This window comes from Varanus komodoensis, unplaced genomic scaffold (assembly GCF_004798865.1).
Source record: "Varanus komodoensis strain SLA01 unplaced genomic scaffold, ASM479886v1 scaffold5, whole genome shotgun sequence".
Taxonomy (NCBI): Eukaryota; Metazoa; Chordata; class Lepidosauria; order Squamata; family Varanidae; genus Varanus; species Varanus komodoensis.
Window position 1 is genome coordinate 14,505,820 of NW_025336087.1, and position 19,207 is coordinate 14,525,026.

Consider the following 19,207-nt stretch of genomic DNA (forward strand, 5'->3'; position numbering starts at 1 on the left):
AGTTCATTCCCATCACTTAAACTATGGTGTTGAATTATTATTGGACCCAAACCTACACTAATAAGGCACCTCTGCTCAATGTCTTATTGAAGTAAGGATTGGGGAAAATAGGTTTCAATAATGCGACGTTTCAGGGACCTATGTGCTGCAGACACAGCACAGTAGAAGAGCAACAGCAGATTCTCTGTGAATTCTTGGGTGGCACAAGAGAAATTGCATCAAGAATGGAGAGGCATCACAAGTCCACTCTCACATCTATGTGGAACATAGCAAGAGCTGCAAGAGGCAGACAATTATTCCAGCATTAACTGACAGAAAAGAAGCACAGTTGACAGCTAAGCTCTGATAGTCAAGTACCCAACACATTCTGCCATAGACAGCATTTTGGATTTTATAAAGTAAGATATATTTTCTTTTGGAGAAAACTATTTCTGACATAAGCATATTATATAACATTTAGTTGTAACACAACCAGGAAGTCTTCCATGATCTGTTAAAAACAAGCTACTCACCAAGGGAGGTCCGCCCAAGAAAATAGTTCCCTGCCTGCCAACTATAATACTTTCATCAGCCATTGCAGGGACGTAGGCTCCTCCCGCAGTGCATGAACCCATAACCACTGCAATCTGAAAAACCAAAAAGATGTAAGAATTAGCAGGTAGAGTTCAATGAAAACATCTCTACTCACTTATTTGCTTTTAGCCCTGAAACCTTGGTTGTTCCTTTCCACACACTTAAATAGAGATTTTAAACTGCTCAGGGCACAAGCAACCCCCTTTCCTTCTCTGCTTCCTATGTAGCACCCATGGATCTTCAACTTCTTATGTTGCTGTTCTGTGACCTATTTTATTTCTTCTAAGTTACTTCAGGACACAATCTAGGATAGAAAACTAGAAATGCAAACAAACAAACAAACCTTTAAATGAATAATTTTTATTCCCTGTTTTTTATAACTCCTTGAATTATACTGCCTTCTCCTAGCATCTTGAATTCTTCTTGAATTCTTTTCCTGCTTCCCAGTCTGGTTTTGTTCTTTTCATGCTCTCAAGAGTGTTCAATAATTTTTTACCTAACAGTAAACACTGCTAATCAGTTCTCATCTTTTAGATCTGCTGCTATGAATCACCCTCTTCCTCTTAATTTTCTTCCCAGTCTTATTCATGTACCTTTTATACCTCCCAGTCTTATTCCTGTACCTCCCCTCCTCCCCCGCTCTTTGGAAGTATGTTAAACTAATTACATTACAACTTACCTTTCTAATCTAATCTAAGGTCTTAAGTTGTATAGGGTGCAATGCTCTCCACGTTTAGAAAAAAAAAATCCTACAACTTCCAGCATTTCCCAGCCAGAATGTGTGGCTAGGGAACACTGAGATTTATAGATTTTCTTCTGTGTTAGCATGCGTAGGATTGTGTTCTTAATTTGTGAATTCAAGGTGGGAGGGGATGGCAATATTATGTTCTCTTGTTTCCTAGTACCTGTACATGCTCCTCAGGTATGTCTTCTTATAATGCAACCCTATGCACATCTATTTAGAAAAATGTGCTACTGAGTTCTGATAAGGGCATCTAGGATTGCAATCTTACAAACAAATCCTCTGTTAGAGTTGGGAGGGTTAAATTGCACATTATTCACAATCTCCAAACCCTCCTGCCAACCAGGGCATGGGCTCTGCCCTTTTAATTTCTCTTCCCCTGCACTAGGAAAATACAAGTGAAGGACTGAATCCTGGGGCTTCTCAGGGAAACAAAGTGGTCTTGAGTTGAACAGATCCAAGGCTGCCCACACCCTTTCCCAAAAAGCCCCGTTTCTGGGGCTTTTGCTGGAGGCCGTTCTACGTTCAGTTTCTAGAGGCATACTGTGGTTTGCTGGGATGACAATACTGCTTCCCTGTGCCAGCTCCTATGTGCCAGAAGGAGACTCCCAACCCAGGAATCTCCTCAGGCCATCTCTTATTTTCTGCTTCCTCTAACAGAACACAGATTTGGGTTTTAATTAGATCTTACTTAGACTAATGCAATTTATTGATACAGCAAAAGTACATTAAAAGCATTTAGGCAGTAAAACACTTAGATGGTGAATGTACCGCTACATAGGTGACATTATTTTAATTAAGGATTTTTATCTAATGCTATTATGAAATGTGGCATTTTTATTAAAAAATCAATGGTTCAGAAATACTTTCTGACTTTTATAGTATAGAACTGATAAAGAGGGAACTATTGCCTCAACTTTAGTTAAATGCAATGCATGACATTTTCACTGTCATAAAAACATGCCAGGAACCTGAATAAGTAAGGAAGCAAAATGAAAGGATGTAGCCTTCCACCCCTGCTTTCTCAATAGGTGTGTATTAAAAGCAGATGTACTTTCTAAAGTGGAGGATAAATTAAGGGTCATAATTAACTGAACAGGCTGCACTATGTCATTATGCCCACTACAGGTATGCTATGAAGCACAACAGGCAAATATTCATCCCATCAAGACATTTATGTATCACACAAGCAAAACTGGGGTTTTTTTAAACCCTTTCAAACATTACATTTTTAAACACCAACTATAAGGAATGTCCATTTGCTTACAAACATATATAAATCCATCCTGTGTTGCAAAAAAAAATCCTCCTTTATTAGGTTACTACTTTGAGCAGGTTAAGCCCAATAGCTAATCCAAACTAAAAAGGGTGGTGGAATCTGGGAAGCCAAAGCACTTTCTAATGTATATTCAGAAACAATATAGATGCACTGCATAACAGCAATCACTTCAGTTTGGAAGGATGCTTACTATCTTGTGCTCAAAAATATCTCCCTACGACACTTAGGGAAACCAGCTGCGCTATGATGCAGCAGAAACCAACTGCACACAGGACTGACCAGCTGATGCTTCCACTATCATGGATCCACTTTCACCCCATTCCTCAGAGCAGCTCTGCAACTTTAAAAAATACTTCAAAACAAAAAAGCTTCCAAATGAATGGGTACTATAAAATAAATAAAAGGTGATTTGAACATTTTCTTGTTAAAGGAGAGAAGAATGAGGGTAAAGGCAAAGGCAACTACTAAATCTGTGTTCAAATCAGAGGCAAGTACACCTTTTGATTACAGTGCAAAAGCTAGAAGACAGGTGTATTCATTCTGCAGAACAAAAAAGCCAGGCTAGCTCCTGTTTTGGGAACATCAGTATGCCCTCCAAGTTATCCAGAGAAGAGGTGCTGAAGTGCAGCAAGGCAAAGAGGTCACGTGGCAACAAATGACTTCCTTCTGTCATGTCTTCCTCCTAGCATAAGTTCAGCTATGGGCAAATAGTTTCTTATAACAAATTCTATGAAATAATTCTACTCATTGCTACATGAACATGAATAGAATTAGTAAGTTATCTCTCTGAAATGAACCAAAGGAACAGCAATTAAGGCTTAATGGAGAGTTTGTCTTCCAACATCGAGGCATCAATCATTGTTTGCTAATATTCCTTACTATTCAACACATAAATAGAACCATATTCTTAATGAATTAATACAGTAACTGATTCTTGTAGTTCATCAACCATCAGGTTCACTGATCAAGTTGTTAACTGAATAGATATGTAAATTTAAATATATTTATCTACAAGGCCCTCAGAATTAGCATATTTTTAAATAGATAACTTATCATTTTATAAATGACATCCTCATCATTGAAGCCATGTTTTGGTAGTTAAATTCACTCACTTTTCATTCAGAGCAGAAAAAACAAGTAAGTTCTTCAACCTCAGTTCCACCAACACATCAGCTAAAAATCTAATAGATCAAGGCTACAAGCTTATGTACATTTACTTGAGAGCATTCTCCACAGATCACAGGAAATATACTTCTGAGTAAACCTGCATGGAACTGTGCTGTGCCTCATTTAAGGATCATGGCATTTCAAAACTGCTATCTACAGTGCAATACTTTTTAAAATCAGTAATACAGCTGCTTAAAAACAGTTAAAATCATCATAAACTTTATAAAGTCAAAACCACTTACTGTGTTTGACTGAGGATATTTCTATTATTAAGTGACCACCTTTAAGCACTACACCTACACTACAAATTTAAACCAGTTGTCCAGAAAGCTTAAATTGGATTTTTTCTAAAGAATTCTTTGCAGTTATTCAAGATGTTAAATTTTGTTCTGATGATCTGGGGAAAGGATCCACAAGCCAATTTGTCTAGTTGTATCCCTTAAGTCACTCACTTTCTAACCAAGGAAGCACAAAAAACTTACAAAACAGGAAGGCAATTGTTCAAAATCAGTTCCTATCAACTAGAACTGGTTCAAGAAACTGAAAACTGAAAGTTCTTGACTAGCTATTCACTCTGAAAAGATACTAGGGGATATTTATTTATTAGATTTCTATCCAGTCTTTTTTTCTGTCAAGGAATCCAAGATGGCTTACATAAGTGTCCTCCTCCTCTCAATCTTATACTCGTAACAACAACTCTGTGAGATAGGTTGGGCAGAGAGTCTGTGACCGGCACAAAGTCACCCAGTGAGCTCCATGGCTGCGTGGGGACTATAACCCAGATTTCCTGAGTCCTAGTCCCGCATTTTTACCTACTACACCACACTTGCACGCACTCTCTCTTTTTGAAGGGATTTAACTGGGTCTCTTCAAAAGTGACCATTTAATGTGCGCACACACACACACACATAAAAAGCCTTAATACTCAGTACCAAATAACATGTGCAGTCCAGCAATACCCACTACCTACATCTGCAGACTACCTACATTCATTTCACTTTATGTTTTATTCCTAAGTAAAGTTACCTGTGGAATTCTTTGTGAGGACATGACTGCTTGGTTATAGAAAATCCTACCAAAATGATCACGATCTGGAAACACTTCTGCCTGGCGAGGCAAATTTGCACCTCCAGAATCAACTAAGTTAAAAAAAAGATTGAACATTTATAAATGGCATGTTATGTAAACATTTCTTGAGAATGTTTATCTTTTCAAGAAGAGCACTGAGAGAATTCAACCGAAGCAGCAACATTGTCAAATTTGGCCTGTGGGAGAAAAAAATTGCTTTCTTTCCTGCCCAAATCTGTACTGAATCATTCATCTTGCTTTTTCTCCTATCTTCTAATCCCTTTCCTTGAGTCTTGTGTCTTTATATTGTAAGGTTGAGGACAGAAACTATGTAAATACTGATTTTTGTAAGCTGCTCTGGTAGTTGCTTAGATAAAAGGTTTGCTTTACAGCCCTTCCTCTACCACTATCCTGCAAAAAAAAGAAAGAGAGAGAGCGAGAGCGAGCAGAATGGATCTCAAGACCTAAAAAGGAAATGCCAGGCAGTTTCCCTCTCATCACAGGTTGTTTAAGGCCCACCCCTTTCATCTGCTGAAAATATTTAACAGATATTTTTCTAGTGACCAATGAAGCAAAAATATCATTGACACACCCCCTGATATTTGATGCAAGTGCTCAATATTCTTTTTCACAGTACTATTTTGCACTGTAATACAGTATGTAAAGTGCAAAAAATCTACAAAAATCTGCCTTCAGCATCAACTTATTTACCATTTTTAGGATGGTGTGAGAGGATTAAATTGGCATCCCTTTGCATAGAGTAATTTTTGTTAATCACATATATTTGCACACATAGGTTATAATAGTTAAACATAGATTAGCTACAGTAGCTTAGCTGGAGAAAACTTAGGTCGAGTTCATTGCTTAAAGATCAGTAGGACTTGGAAAGTTAAAAGGGAAGATCCACCTAGCAAAGGAGAAGAAGGAAGTACCAGTTCTGTGGTAAGGATATGACATGTAGCATTTAGGAGACTGGTACATTGTAGGAACAAGCACCAACTGATGGTCCAAACATATGCCATGGCCAGAGCTGTGATTTAATCCTTGTTGAGGGATTATTAAGGAAAGATCAGGTTAAGATTGGGAAGTGCCACTTCAGATACCTGGGAATGCAGTTAGTGAATACTACCAATGCTGGTAAGTACAAATCATGCAAGTGAAGTTTGTAAGACCATCATTTATTTTTCTTTCATTATTCTTCTGAGTGTAACATTTCTATTCTGTTTACTTACACTTCTTTGATTCATTTTATATAAATTGGATTCATTCAACTCAAAAAAGCAAGGAGCTATCCTAAAACCCAGTATTTTATCTGCATGGCAAACTTTAAGGGGTATTTAATGCAGTTACACTTACATTCAAATTGTTTTGGGTGCATCCAGAAATTAAAAGTTATATTACAAAGGAAAGGCATAAACATAATGGTACTATAATTTAAAACATTTCTTGAGTTTCTCAACCAGGTGGAAGATGCCTGTGACCTACCAGATATAATTTCTAAGAAATATAGCCTACACCATAATTTTGTTTATCAGTAAATAATAGCATTTGCAACAGAACATACCTAAGTAGAGACAGGGCAGATGGTTTTGCATTGCAATTTCTTGAGCACGCAGATGTTTCTTGACAGTGATTGGATAATATGTTCCACCTTTCACAGTTGCATCATTCGCAATAATCAAACACTCCACCCTGTAAATACAATTGACAACAGCTAGCTGACCAAGAGAATTACTAAGGTTAATCTTAAAAACATCAATTAATTAAACAGATATGATAGTTATGAGATTCATATCTATTGTATCTCTCCATCTATCAATCACAGTAGCAGCAGTAGTAGTAGGAACCTTTATTGGCGTAAGAATGAAATACAATTCTACATAAATCCATACAATCCTGCAATGATCTCCCCAAAACAGCATTGATAATGGGCACTAGAGAGACTCTTAGCAATCTCCCATAGAAAGGTTGCTGTTCTCTCCACTATGTTAGCCAACTCTGTGGACAGAACAAATTGGACCTTTTCCTGGTCTGACTGAGCTCTCATGATCAAAATCAAACCTAGATACTTGGTACACAATTCCTGAAAACATAAACAGCCCAAAATATGTTTGACATTGTTTCCATGCCTCATCTATCGTATGTACCAATGGTTTGAGATTTGTATCATTCCCATCAACTCCTAAGCTATAACAGAACTTGTTTCACAAACAGGTTATTACTGTTAAAAAGATCCTGACAAAGTTGCATTTCTGCATCTGTCATGTGAAGAATCTAATTTGTGCTACAGCAATGAAAGTGGCAGGTCAAAGAATTTGGAAAAGGAAAAAAGGTAATAATCTTGAAGGACCTGCTAATACTAATCCAATCCTTAGAGAAGGAATGAGGAACCTCAGACCCATGAACCAAATTTGGTCCTCCATGGTTCCCCAAATACCACAACCTCTTCCCACTGGTCAAATAACCTTTCAACCAACCATGGATTAGTGGTGCTTTTTCATCTTTTGTGCAATTTGTTCCCTTTCTAAAAAAAAAAGAGATGTGCATTTCCTGAAGCTTAGTTACTAGCTGGAGGAGTTTTAAGTTTTTATTTTGGTATCTTTGGCCCTGCCTCTTTGGCCCTCCTTAAAGCTGCAAATTGAAATGTTAATGGTTATGTACCATAAAGGGAAATTACAGGATCAGGTGGTGCGACCTGAAGGAGAGCCAATACTGATGAATAGGGGGAGATATAGCATTGGGAGGAGGGGTGGTCAGGTAACAGAAACATAGCCCAAGCAAGTTACAATTCTGCACTGTTCCTGATCTGCTTGCAACTGCAGGCCAAGCCTGCCCTCAGGTCTCCAGAGGCTGTTGCTAAATACCAGACTGGTGCCAAATAAAATCTCCCTAGCCACAATTTAACGGTGGCATGTATAACCAGTACCTGGGCATGTAAGTAGGGAAGAGGTAGCTGTCCCAGTTGTGCCGACCAAGAGACTTGATACAGCACCTCTGGAGAAACAGGGGCATGGATTGCACTGATCTACATTCTCTCACTGTCTCCAGACTCCCTGACTCCTAGCATTTGCATTTTGTGTTATGCCAACAGGACAGACTGGGGATTCTACTGGTGAACCATGCTACAACTCAACCTTGTCCCTACCTAAGCCAACAGAGGCTGTCTTGATTGAAGTTGAGGTCCCATGGTGTCTCAGGATTTTACAGACTCCATGACAACCCTGGGATTGCTCCAACATCTCATCAGTCTAACATATAAGCAGCGCATATTCTGCATTTGTATTTTGTAGCCTGGCACAGGGATAATGATGGTGGCGGACTTTGAAACATGTTCAGAAAACTGTTTGCTGAGTGATCACTAATAGTGACTCTTTCTGCAGGTGTGTGGGAGCTATTGAAATGGTCCATCCCTGGAGGCTGTTAGATCCAGATATTTTCCAGAGGACTCTCAGGAAGTTTCTTGCAATCCTGTTAAATCCCAGGTCAACCTCTTGAATACTGAGATGTCTGACATTTGACATGACATTTGACATGATTGCTCTTGAGACTCCTCTTCATAGCAGAGTAGCACAGCTCATGTACAACTCTGTGGTATATTCTGGAGCTGAGAGCAATGAAACAGGAGACAGCTTGAATGCAGATGGGGAAAAAGATATAGGAGCTTCTGTCAAGACCTGGTATGTACCTATAGTCAGGTATATCTGGAGGTTGTGAGACAAGAAAAAAAGCAGTACCCCAGTGCCCCACATCCATACTGGATTGTCTCGCTTGGCTTATCAAAGCTTGCAGGGAGTGGATGGCTGAAAGGACCAAGGAGGTGATCAGGGCATCTTTAGAAGAGGAAGAGGCCCCATTCCACCTGAAACAGGCAGTGATGAGGCCATTCCTGAGGAATGCCCATCTGGATCAATCTCAATAATTTTATTTTAGGTAAACCATTCTGATAGATGGTCTTCCGCTATTTCTTCTGTCTTTGATTGTCCCTACCATTATTGTTTACTCTGATGAGTCTTTCCTTCTCTTGATGTGCCCAAAGTATAACAGCTTCAGTTTTGTTATTTTTGCTTCCAAGGAAAGTTCTGGCTTGACCGCAGTCATTAAATTTCATTTTAAATCTGGTCTTTAAATGTTGTAGTGAGATTTTCATAATGTTTATTGTCATTAGTTTTTTATACTGTATTCTTATTGTATTTGATGTGCTGTTGTAAACTGCCCAGAAAGCTTCAGCTATTGGGCAGTATAGAAATAAAATAAACAAACAAATTATCCCTAATGCTCTAAAGCCTGCAATATTTTTTGTCTATCATTATTTTAATTTTCTAAGAACATACTCTACTACATCACACTTGTTTCCATAGCATCAGGGTTTTTGTTCACCAGTTCCTGGATACTATAAAAAGTATGCTCACCATTACTTCAATCAGAAGAAAAAATGAGATAAAAAGGTGCTTTCACCAGTGCATCTGAATGGCTTCTTTGAATCAGTTGACAGAGCAAGAGTATTCCGCAGCCAAATTTCCAATAAACAGCCTGTGACAGACTGTTAACAGTGGATCACAAACTGAAGCAGCAAGCAGGACCAATAAACACACCATAATAATATACCTATTAATTTTGGTTTCTCAAGATTGTTTTCAGATATTGTGCAAGTATCAAAGTCAGAACAGAAACCAACAAACTCCACAGAAATGCACCAATAGCAGTTCTCACCCTGAAACCCGCCCAATGCCTGTAAGGATGCCACCTGCTGGTACTTCTTCATTGCCATACAACTGGTAACCTGCAAACTGCGAGAACTCCAAGAATGGAGACCTGAGAAGAGAGAAAAAAATCTTAGGAAAGTTAGTACATAAAGCAATTTGGTGCTGATTGGTATTACTTTTTGAAGCTCCTAAAGAGCCTGGTAAGTGAAGAAAATGTATTTTATGTATGTTGTTAATTTAGAATGTTAGCTCCAGGTAACTAATGGTTGTATTTAAAAGCTTGGAAACAAAGCATTCTGTTAAGTAACATACTTTGGCTTAAATCCAACATTGTGCTAGTAGAAGTTTGAGTGCAATAGGATTGTCTCTCCTCCTGCATCTTCCCTCTTGTGGCCCTCTACTGCCATCTAAAAATCTACTTCAGAGAGTTTCCCAGGTCTCCAGAACAAATTTTGAGGGTGCACAAGTCCCCGGCCCACTTCCACTGGCATAACTGCTTCCATTAGCAGAATGAAACCATTGGAGATAAGCTTCATCTGTAAAGTATTAATAATGAAGGAGCATATACCCACCCAGGATCTATAAGTCTGTCAATTCTTTCTCTAGGTAACAATTTTCCTCTGGATGTATGAAGGTTCCGTGACTTCTCTCCACCACCTGTCATGCAAGATCATTGATTACTCCAATCTTTGATTACCCTGCTTATGCAAGCAGTTGAACAAATAGCCCTAACTTTTAGCAGTAATTAAAATGCATGCATAAACAAAAAGGATGAATGATATTCTGAATAATATGCACATGTTTTCATGATCCTTCTTATGTTTATTTACCGATCTAATACCTGTGCTTATCCACTCCTTCCCTACTAGTTTGCTGCACTGACATGCTGGCTGTACAAAATGAGCTTTCTTCCTTCATGGCTAGCATGAAAATTAAATAGGCTAGTAGAGGGGGGAGAATTCCTGGTTGCCTAGGGCAGCCAGGCAAGTTATTAAATGTAGGTCTGAGCAATGTGGGAACTTATTCCAGGCACTACTGCAGCTTCATAGAATCCTTCCAATGTACTGATGACTTTCATGAATGACCATGCCACAGAGAAGACATGTGAATCTATATGTCCTTATCATCCTCTATGGTCTTTAGAAACCCCCTCTGTACTATATAAGTTAACCCACTGTCAGCTCATTTTTTCTCTCTCCTGTCTTTGTGTTTCTATAAAACCGTATGCCTCGCCTTTTCTAAAACAATATACTGTCTTTTCTCAGCAGAGCCCTTCCTGAACTCTTACCTTACTGAATATCAGTATCTCCGTTAGACTCCTCACAAGATCTTTCACACTCCTTGCTTTAAGTCACTGACACCTACTCAATTTCTATCTACCTCTGACTAGGAAGGGCCAGATCACTTGTATACTGATGCTAAACAGATGTGAAACATTACTGCCTCTCATATGTTTTTAAAAGCAGTATTGGAAGCCAAGCACAAGCAAATTCCTATATACACTGCTTTAATAAATGAAAAATAGAACATACATACCTAATCTGATTTTTTCTGCTTGCTGTTGGAGTTTTGTTACTAATGCTTTCATTCGTTCATAGTTTTCCTGATAAGAGAATATAAATAAATGGAGGAATGTTTCAACTTCCTTTACATATTTAACAATGTCATTTACAAACCACTTTTTTCAAACTAGTTACTGGAGTATTTAAACTGAACTGTTATTTTAACTGTTTTCTACTTATTTCCCTTTAGTATCTTCTATCTTAAGAGTTTCAGAAGTTTACATTTTCGCACTTAAGAAATATCAGTGTACTCCTGGTGAGCCTCTGAAGATTACTATCCTAGATAAGGTGGATAGTAGAGAACAAGCCTTCTCAGTAGTGACACCCCATCTGTAGAATATATGCCCCAAGAAGGATCACCAGCTGCCAAAACTGTTACAATTTTGCTGAGAAGCAAAGATGTGCTTATTCCCCACCCCCACGAGGCTTTCTAATTCATTCCTTTAACTGCTTTGCTGACCAGAAATATAGAAATCCTTTAAAAATTGATAAAATAAATCTAAAAGGCTATGTAGCAAACTTTCGGTCATTTCTCCTTATATCCTCCTGACAATAAGAAGCTAGCATGATGCTTGGCAAGCACCTTGTAAAAAAAAAAAAAAAAAGTGGGGGGAGTTAGAATGTGATTCCCAAAGCAATACAAGGAACTGTTCTGAGAAGAAAGAGTGTGTGTGGAACTAGCAATGTTTACATCTAGGTCAACCTTCCAAAACCTGGGGCCTTCATGCTATTTCAGACCTCAATTCCCACCAACGCCCACGAACATAGCAAGGAATGCTAAATGCTGTAGCCTAAACAATCAGGACAGCAAGCTTGGAAAAACTTTCTAGGATAATTTTAACTAGTCAGTGAAATCTGACTTGAAGTTAGAAAGTGTTGACTATTCTGTATTCTACATAACGCTAATTCAGGTTAACATGACCCTCAGAATTAACAATAATGAGGTTTTCTGAGTTTAACACGATATTCCAGATCATCAGTTTTGTCACAGAAAGGGCAGTGTGGGGAGAGAAGAGTGCCTGTGGGAGAGAGAAAAAATGAAACCATACATGTAAAAGAATGACCCTGGGCCAGTATCTGTCTCAACTCTTATATATGTCAAGTCTTTAAAAATCTCTGCTTATGCTTCAGTTATATTTTATATTTGATTGCAATGTTAACATATCCTTACAGAAAGATACATCTGAAGAATAGGATGAAGATTTATTTATCCATTCTATTAGTAAGGATTGTCATGATATGAAGAATGAAAGTCAACTTGACTTAAAAATCCTCCCCCTCATCAGCTTTTGAAAGAGAAAACAAAGATTCTTAATAGGGTTTTGATTGGGTAAAAGAAGAAACACACATTACAAAGTAAATGTAAGGTTCTTTCTGTTGTGTTAATGGGTCATGAGATGTTAACTGGCATCTCATGCCAAAGACTTGAGTGAGTGTTACTGAACCAATTAAAAATAGTGTGGAAATTGGAAAGAAATACAAAAAAATCACATTTGATTTTGAAAAGGGGCATTCGTTACAATGAAGGTAGTGGTAAAAAGGAAATAGGGTAAGAGGATCCAGTCTCTTCAGAATGCCTATTCTTATGTGCCATAAAGCCATCTTTGACTTATCGCAACCCTATGAATAGATGCTCTCCAAAATGTCCTGTCCTTGACAGCCCTCTATGCTTCAGAAAGCTTGAGGTTACTCAAAATAACAATCATTGACAGTCAGCTAGAAAGTACACCGTAGGTCAGAAAAGACAACCCAAAGCCCAGGAGTATTTCAGCATAGTTAGCATGCTTGGAAGTCCCAAGGAAGACCAAAGAGAAAAAATTTGCTTCAAAAAGCTGAACTTTTGCCCAGTGAAGAAAATGAAAAGAACACAGACTCACACACATAAGAATGCAAGCAGACAATAAGGAAAAATAATAAGTAGGCAAAGAAAGATATCTTGAGGAGTATATTGGCAATAACATTAAACTGTTCATTAAATTCCTGAAAAGACACGAAACTGGTTAGGGTGAAGAACACTGGATGGATGCAGAGTTAAAAGGAGGACAAGGAAATTTCAGAGAAGTTGAATAAAAAACTTCAGAAAATTTCTTCTTCAATGCAATAAATGGAGGGCAGATAATCTGCTATGCCACAATGGATATTTTCAGAAATGGAGATGCAGGATGAGGCTAACAGTGATGACAAGAAATTAATTTCTAGGTATTAAAAACACAGAGAACACATTGAAAACACAGAAAATACTGGGCAGGGAAAGTTTTCCTCCCTCTCTGATAATACCAAATGCTAGGATCATCCAATTAAGCTAAATGATAGAAAAAGCACGGTGTAACAAAAGTAGTACTTGTTCATCCTGAGCAGAGTTGTATGGAATTCAGTACCACAAAATGAAATTAGGGTTACCAACATGGATAGCTTTAAAAAGGGATAGCTTTAAACAATTTAATAGAGGTTTAGATTATTAATAGCTATTAGCTATTATGGTTTTAGAGATATATAGAGGATTAGAGGAAATATACCACTTTATACCTTTTGCTGGAGAATTCAAGTAGAAGGGTGTTATTGCATTCACATCCTACCATAAGTTTCCTATAGACATCTGGTTGGCTCTGTGAGAACTGAACATGACTAGATAGGAGTTTAGTCTAACCCAACTTTTTTCTTCCAAACTCTGTCTTTTGCTCTTAAGCAGCAGACAGGAAGCATATAACCCCAAGTTATTGCAAACATTTCCCATCCAAATCTGGCTTTTTAGGGCCAACTAGAGGAAAATCTGTTTCAAGAGCTTCAGCTGTTGGGCAGTATAGAAATTAAATAAATAAAATTATACTAGATAAATGCCTATCTTTCCAGCCAATTCTCCCTTATAAGCTCCCCAATACATTCCAGTGCATACATTACCTCAGCAGATATGGATTCAGAAATGTGTATTTGTAACATATAGTTCTGTCACTCTGTTATAATTTCTACAAGCCTTACAGTTTAATCTCAGTATTTAAACAAAGTCTTGCAGGAATCTTAGAGTAGAATGTGCATATTTATCCCTTTCATCTTCCAAAATACTTTAAACCTGTGTTGCAAATGCAACAACGCAAGCATACAAAAAGAAATCCCAGAACTTTAGCAGCAAGTGTAGTGCACTGTATTTCAAAAGTCACATAACAGAACTATAATGTATAAAACCATGCAAAAGTTAAATTATGTGATTAAAAGGAGAGTGAATTAATAAGTAATTCAAAGCTTTCAAGGCTACAAATCTGAATATCTGAAAAGAAAAATTACTTTATAAAACAGCAGCTGTAACAGCTTTTACTTTCCCCCACTAACCCTGTGAAGTTAATCTTAATGTTACGCTCTAAAATCAGAATCAAAAGAACTACTTCAGCGACACTGAAAGGCTTGGATAAGTTCAGAGGAATGTTTGCCTCTTTATTTATTCAAGTGTAGCTATGTTAGTTTACAAATGGTTTTTCAGTCTATCCAGTTTCAAAAGTGGCTTGCTATACAGAATCAAGGGCTTCTGTTCAAAAATATGGAACCCCAAACCTCCTTGTCTGCAGTGTTACATGAACAAACCTGAGGTACACAAATTCCCTTGCAAACTTCAGTTCCCTCCTGCTACATCCAAAATGGCAAACCACAGTTCACTGTTCAGTCAGTAACCTACAACGTCTGCTTTCCAAATCAGGATTAGAAACCAAGTTTTGATAAGTTGGACAAATCAGTTTTATTTTAATAAACTGGTGACTTGTCAAACATGTTTTCTCTAACAGAGCCATATACATCATGAAGCCCACCAAGGAGTTTTTCTTCTTCCATTCAAATTCATAAAGGAAAATAAACTCTTTCCTAATCAACAAATCCATACTAAGATTTAAAATTGTTTTTATTATGTTTACCCTTGGTTCTTGTTAAACCTCTGAGCTGTCAAGACACCATTCTCAATTCCAAATCTCTTGACATTTAACAACCAAAATATTTGCCAGCAACCAAGGGTAAGAGAATCAAAGAGTTTGTCAAATGCACAAACCCAAGGCTCACTCACATAATGACCCATACATGGTTTGGCATTACATAAGCCTTGACCTTTATATTTAATGATTCATGCAGAACACTGGAATCTTTAAAAAAGCATGATCATGACGTTACACAACCATGGAAAAAGATAACTGAACCCATTTTAATTTAATTTGACAACAGGAACTAGAGAAACTGTGAATGAAATCTAGAAGTGTAATTATTAACACATAGGGAAAAAAAGTACAGTAAGTGTGCAACCCATTCTGTCTTAATCCCTGTGGTCTTGCCTACATCATTAGATTTCAGAAATTAAACACATACTCTCTGTATCACCAAATTGCATTTCTATCTATTCCGCCTTGGAATTTGTCCTCCACCCTGTCTTGTTAAATCTACGGAGAATGACAAACGATAGAGGTCAAGAAGTGCAAGAGTAATCTTTTATGTTGCACTTTTCAGTTTGCACAGTATTTTGTTATATTACATTTGGTCAGAGTATAAGCACCTCAAGGAAGGAAGCTCACAAGGTTCCTGTTGGTATAACATAGTATACACCTTATGGCCTTCATAAATAATAACTGTGTCTATGTGATAGCTAACAGGGCCATCTTACTCCTTGAATATCATACCAGATTTTCTCGTGTATATTTATTAAATTTATTTATTTAATTAATTACTGTTAAACTCAGTACATCTGGCCTTTTTTGACCTCTTACTTGAAACTGAATAATTTTTTTAAAACCCCCAAACTTTTGGACCATCACAATGAGAAGCTGTATAGTACATGGGCCTTAAGTCAGCAGCTAATTTCATAAGGGAAGGGAAATTTGAAGAACGAAAACCTCTTTCAACTCCAGCTAATGGCTTTCCAGCAAGTCCACTATGAAAGCCACCATACCTCCCATGCTTGTTCTTGTCTCTGTCTTGTCAACTAGTGACCAAGTGATGTTCCTAAGCAGGCTGGGCACTAGCTGACAAACCGTATATGAATGCAGCTTTCTGAAGATAGTTATTTCAGCGCTGCAGTACTATGCAGATATATTCCTTAGTATGAACCACTTCAATCAGTTCTCCTGAGTAAGCATTTATATAATTGATGCCAAGACAATTGAATATATGTAGGTCTAATACATGGCCAGGGCAGCTTATTTTATATTGCATGTATTTTATTTTAATGTTTATATTTTTAATTATAATTATTTTAACTAATTGTTGTAAGCCGACCCGAGGCTTCGGCGAATGGGGCGGCATAAAAATGTTTTAATAAATAAATAATAAATAAATAAATAATAGCAACTGACTGTGATCAGGGGATATGTTTCTACAAATCATTTTGTGAGGATATCACAATTTCTTTGCTGTTTTTCAGCAAAGCGGGCCTTAAAACCTAAAGGAACATGGTCTTTTATTTATTATATTTATATCCCAACTTTTGCCCTTTTCAAACAAATCAGGGCAGCTTACATAATTCTCCTCCTTCTCTAATCTTACCCTCATAGCAATAACCCTGTGAGGTAGGTTGGGCTGAGTGTCTGTGACTGGCCCAAAGTCACCCAGTGAGCTCCATGGCTGAGCGGAGACTAGAACTGAGATTTTGTGAGTGAGCATTTCACACCGCACTGGTTCCAGCTGAGTACAGAAGCCTTAAAAGCTGTTTTCCTTTCCATTGGCTGCATATCTTATGAATGGGCTGTCTGAATAGATGAACCAGAATAAAATATGGAAACATATCTGCATGTGGGATGGAATACTACTTTCTTTTAAGCATTCTTATAGGGTCTTAATATGGCTACCCTACAGTATTCGGGGAGGGGGGGAATGTCACATTTGGGGGAGTGGAACAAGAGCTCCAATGAGTTGCCAAACTATGCAAGAATGTTAATACACAAAGTTCTCTGTACTAAGCACAATAACTTTTGCACTTTCTTATACTTATACCGTATTTTTTGCTCTATAAGACGGACTTTTCTCCCCCTCAAAAGTCAGGGGAAATGTCTGTGCGTCTTATAGAGTGAATGTGTGTGTGCCCGACACCCGGGACGCTGGCGGCCCACCTGCACCACGTGGCACCACCTGGCCGGCACGTGCTCAGCATGCCCTGCTCCGCCCTCCCCCTCCAGCGCAGGTGAGTGCTGTGCCACTCAGGGGGAGAGGTGCAGAGGAGGAGGAGCTGCAGGTTTTAACCCACTGGCCGCACGGAGAGGACTGCTCACCCCCACCACCCGGAAGACCACCGCCAGCACGCTGCCGGCCCCACGTGGCACCACCTGGCCGGCACGCGCTCGGCGCGCCCTGCTCTGCCCCCCTCCTCCGGCGCAGGTGAGAGCTGTTAATCACAGGTCAGTGTGTGTTTTCAAATGGCAACCCATCTTTTAATGAAGCCCATGGGGAAGTGATGGGGAATGTGCCTGTGATTACCAGGAAGCTTTCCATGGATCAGTTATCTGTTAGTTGATCAGACACATTTTTTTTAGGATCAGTGGATTTTGGAACAGCAGTACCTTCGTGTATGAAGTTTATTCTTCAAAGGCTACTTAGTCTGCTGTGTGTTTGATTTACCATACAATATCTCATTTTTTGTCAGAAGTTTTTTTTCTATTATTTACTAGTAGGGCAGCCTGGGCATTACGGGCTTTTTCAGATATGTTATTGAATTGTCTGCAGCAGCTCTTGTATAACTGGTGTAGATTGTGGATTCCTTCAATAATTCCACTACTGACTAAGAAAGTGATGTCAGTGATTGTGAGCAACAGAGCTTCATAAATTCTGACTCTAGTGATGATGAGTTCTATGGGTTCAACAAAAACTAGAAGAGTACTTGAACTTTAAAGTCTCTCTTTTGTTAATGACAGTGATGATGGTTCTTAATGCAACTGTTGACTGCTGTTCACTTTACAAGGTTGAAATACAATATTACTGTATTCTGTTATAGTTTATTAAATAGTTTTGTAAACCATTTGATTCAGAATATTTTTTTCTTGTTTTCCTCCTATAAAAACTAGGTGCGTCTTATGGTCAGGTGCGTCTTATAGAGCGAAAAACACAGTATATGAAAATTCAGGGTTATATGGCACACTACTAACTTGGGTAGCAGGTCCCACTGTTGCTGGAAAGGGCATAAAAACTGGTTCACACAAGATTATAGGCTGTTGCTGAATTGTGTTGTTTGAACCCATCCATACTAAGAATGTATGGGGGATCCAGAGTTTGCTGTTGGATTTTAAACATCTTTCTGAAATACTCTGGGTTCAAATAAAGATGTCAAAGATTAAAATCTCATCAAATTGGAGTAATTTTAAAAAATGCAGATACTGAAAATAGAATAAACCAACTTACAAAGATGGTTGCTATCCTTTATACATCATCAAGGTCTTTGCATTTTATAAACTTGCCCCTGATGAAGGAAAGCAGCATTTGTCTCTGCAAGCACTGAGCTCAAATAAAAGTTTCACTTGGCACCTTTGAGAATATTTGTCTTCTTGTCTGATACATCTCTTCCAGAAAATCCTGCACCCCTGCATTCTTCTGGATTCACTGTTGCCTGAAGCAAGGAAGAACAACCTTGCCAAGACACTTTCACTGCTCCCAAATTCTCGGATCAAAGATGTGGCCTTTAGAGGTCATCTAGTTTTAGTCCAATCCCATGATCAATGCAGGTTGTAGCTACACTGCTTATATACTTCCCGTGAGAAAAAAAAAACGGCAGCTGGAGTATTTGAGGAATCTGGCAAGAAACACACAAGCATTTTGAGGGTCAGTATGGGGATCATGAACTACTAATTCATCCGACAAGGGAAGATCTTCCCAACAACTGGTCACGCTTCTCCGCATGGCAGAAAGCTTTACCCACCTGGGCTGCTTACCAAGTAGTTATCAAAAAGGCATGCAAGCCTCACCTTTACCTGCATAAAAAGAAAGCGCCTACAAAACAATGTAGGCGTTGCAAGGAAACAGTCCGGACCAGCTGCAAAAAGCGCCACTGCCGGTGCCGATTGCCAAGCGAAGTACCGCGACAAAACCGCGTATGGGTTCCGGGGGCTTCTTCAAGGAGCCACCCCAGGAAAAAGGAGCAGGCAGAGGGGGCCGAGGGCTCCCT

General features: G+C 38.5%; 1 protein-coding gene across 1 annotated transcript in view; it reads right to left on the reverse strand.

Annotated features, from left to right (window-relative positions):
* MCCC2 (methylcrotonyl-CoA carboxylase subunit 2) overlaps positions 1-19,207 on the reverse strand; it is a 43,167-nt gene that overhangs the window by 23,716 nt on the left and 244 nt on the right. Inside the window, exons 2-7 of the mRNA XM_044446596.1 lie at positions 11,069-11,135; positions 10,105-10,189; positions 9,540-9,641; positions 6,394-6,521; positions 4,788-4,900; positions 513-626 (exon numbers count right to left, since the gene is read on the reverse strand). Of these exons, the coding sequence (XP_044302531.1) occupies positions 513-626; positions 4,788-4,900; positions 6,394-6,521; positions 9,540-9,641; positions 10,105-10,189; positions 11,069-11,135 (609 nt within the window). The remainder of the gene's footprint in view (positions 1-512; positions 627-4,787; positions 4,901-6,393; positions 6,522-9,539; positions 9,642-10,104; positions 10,190-11,068; positions 11,136-19,207) is intronic.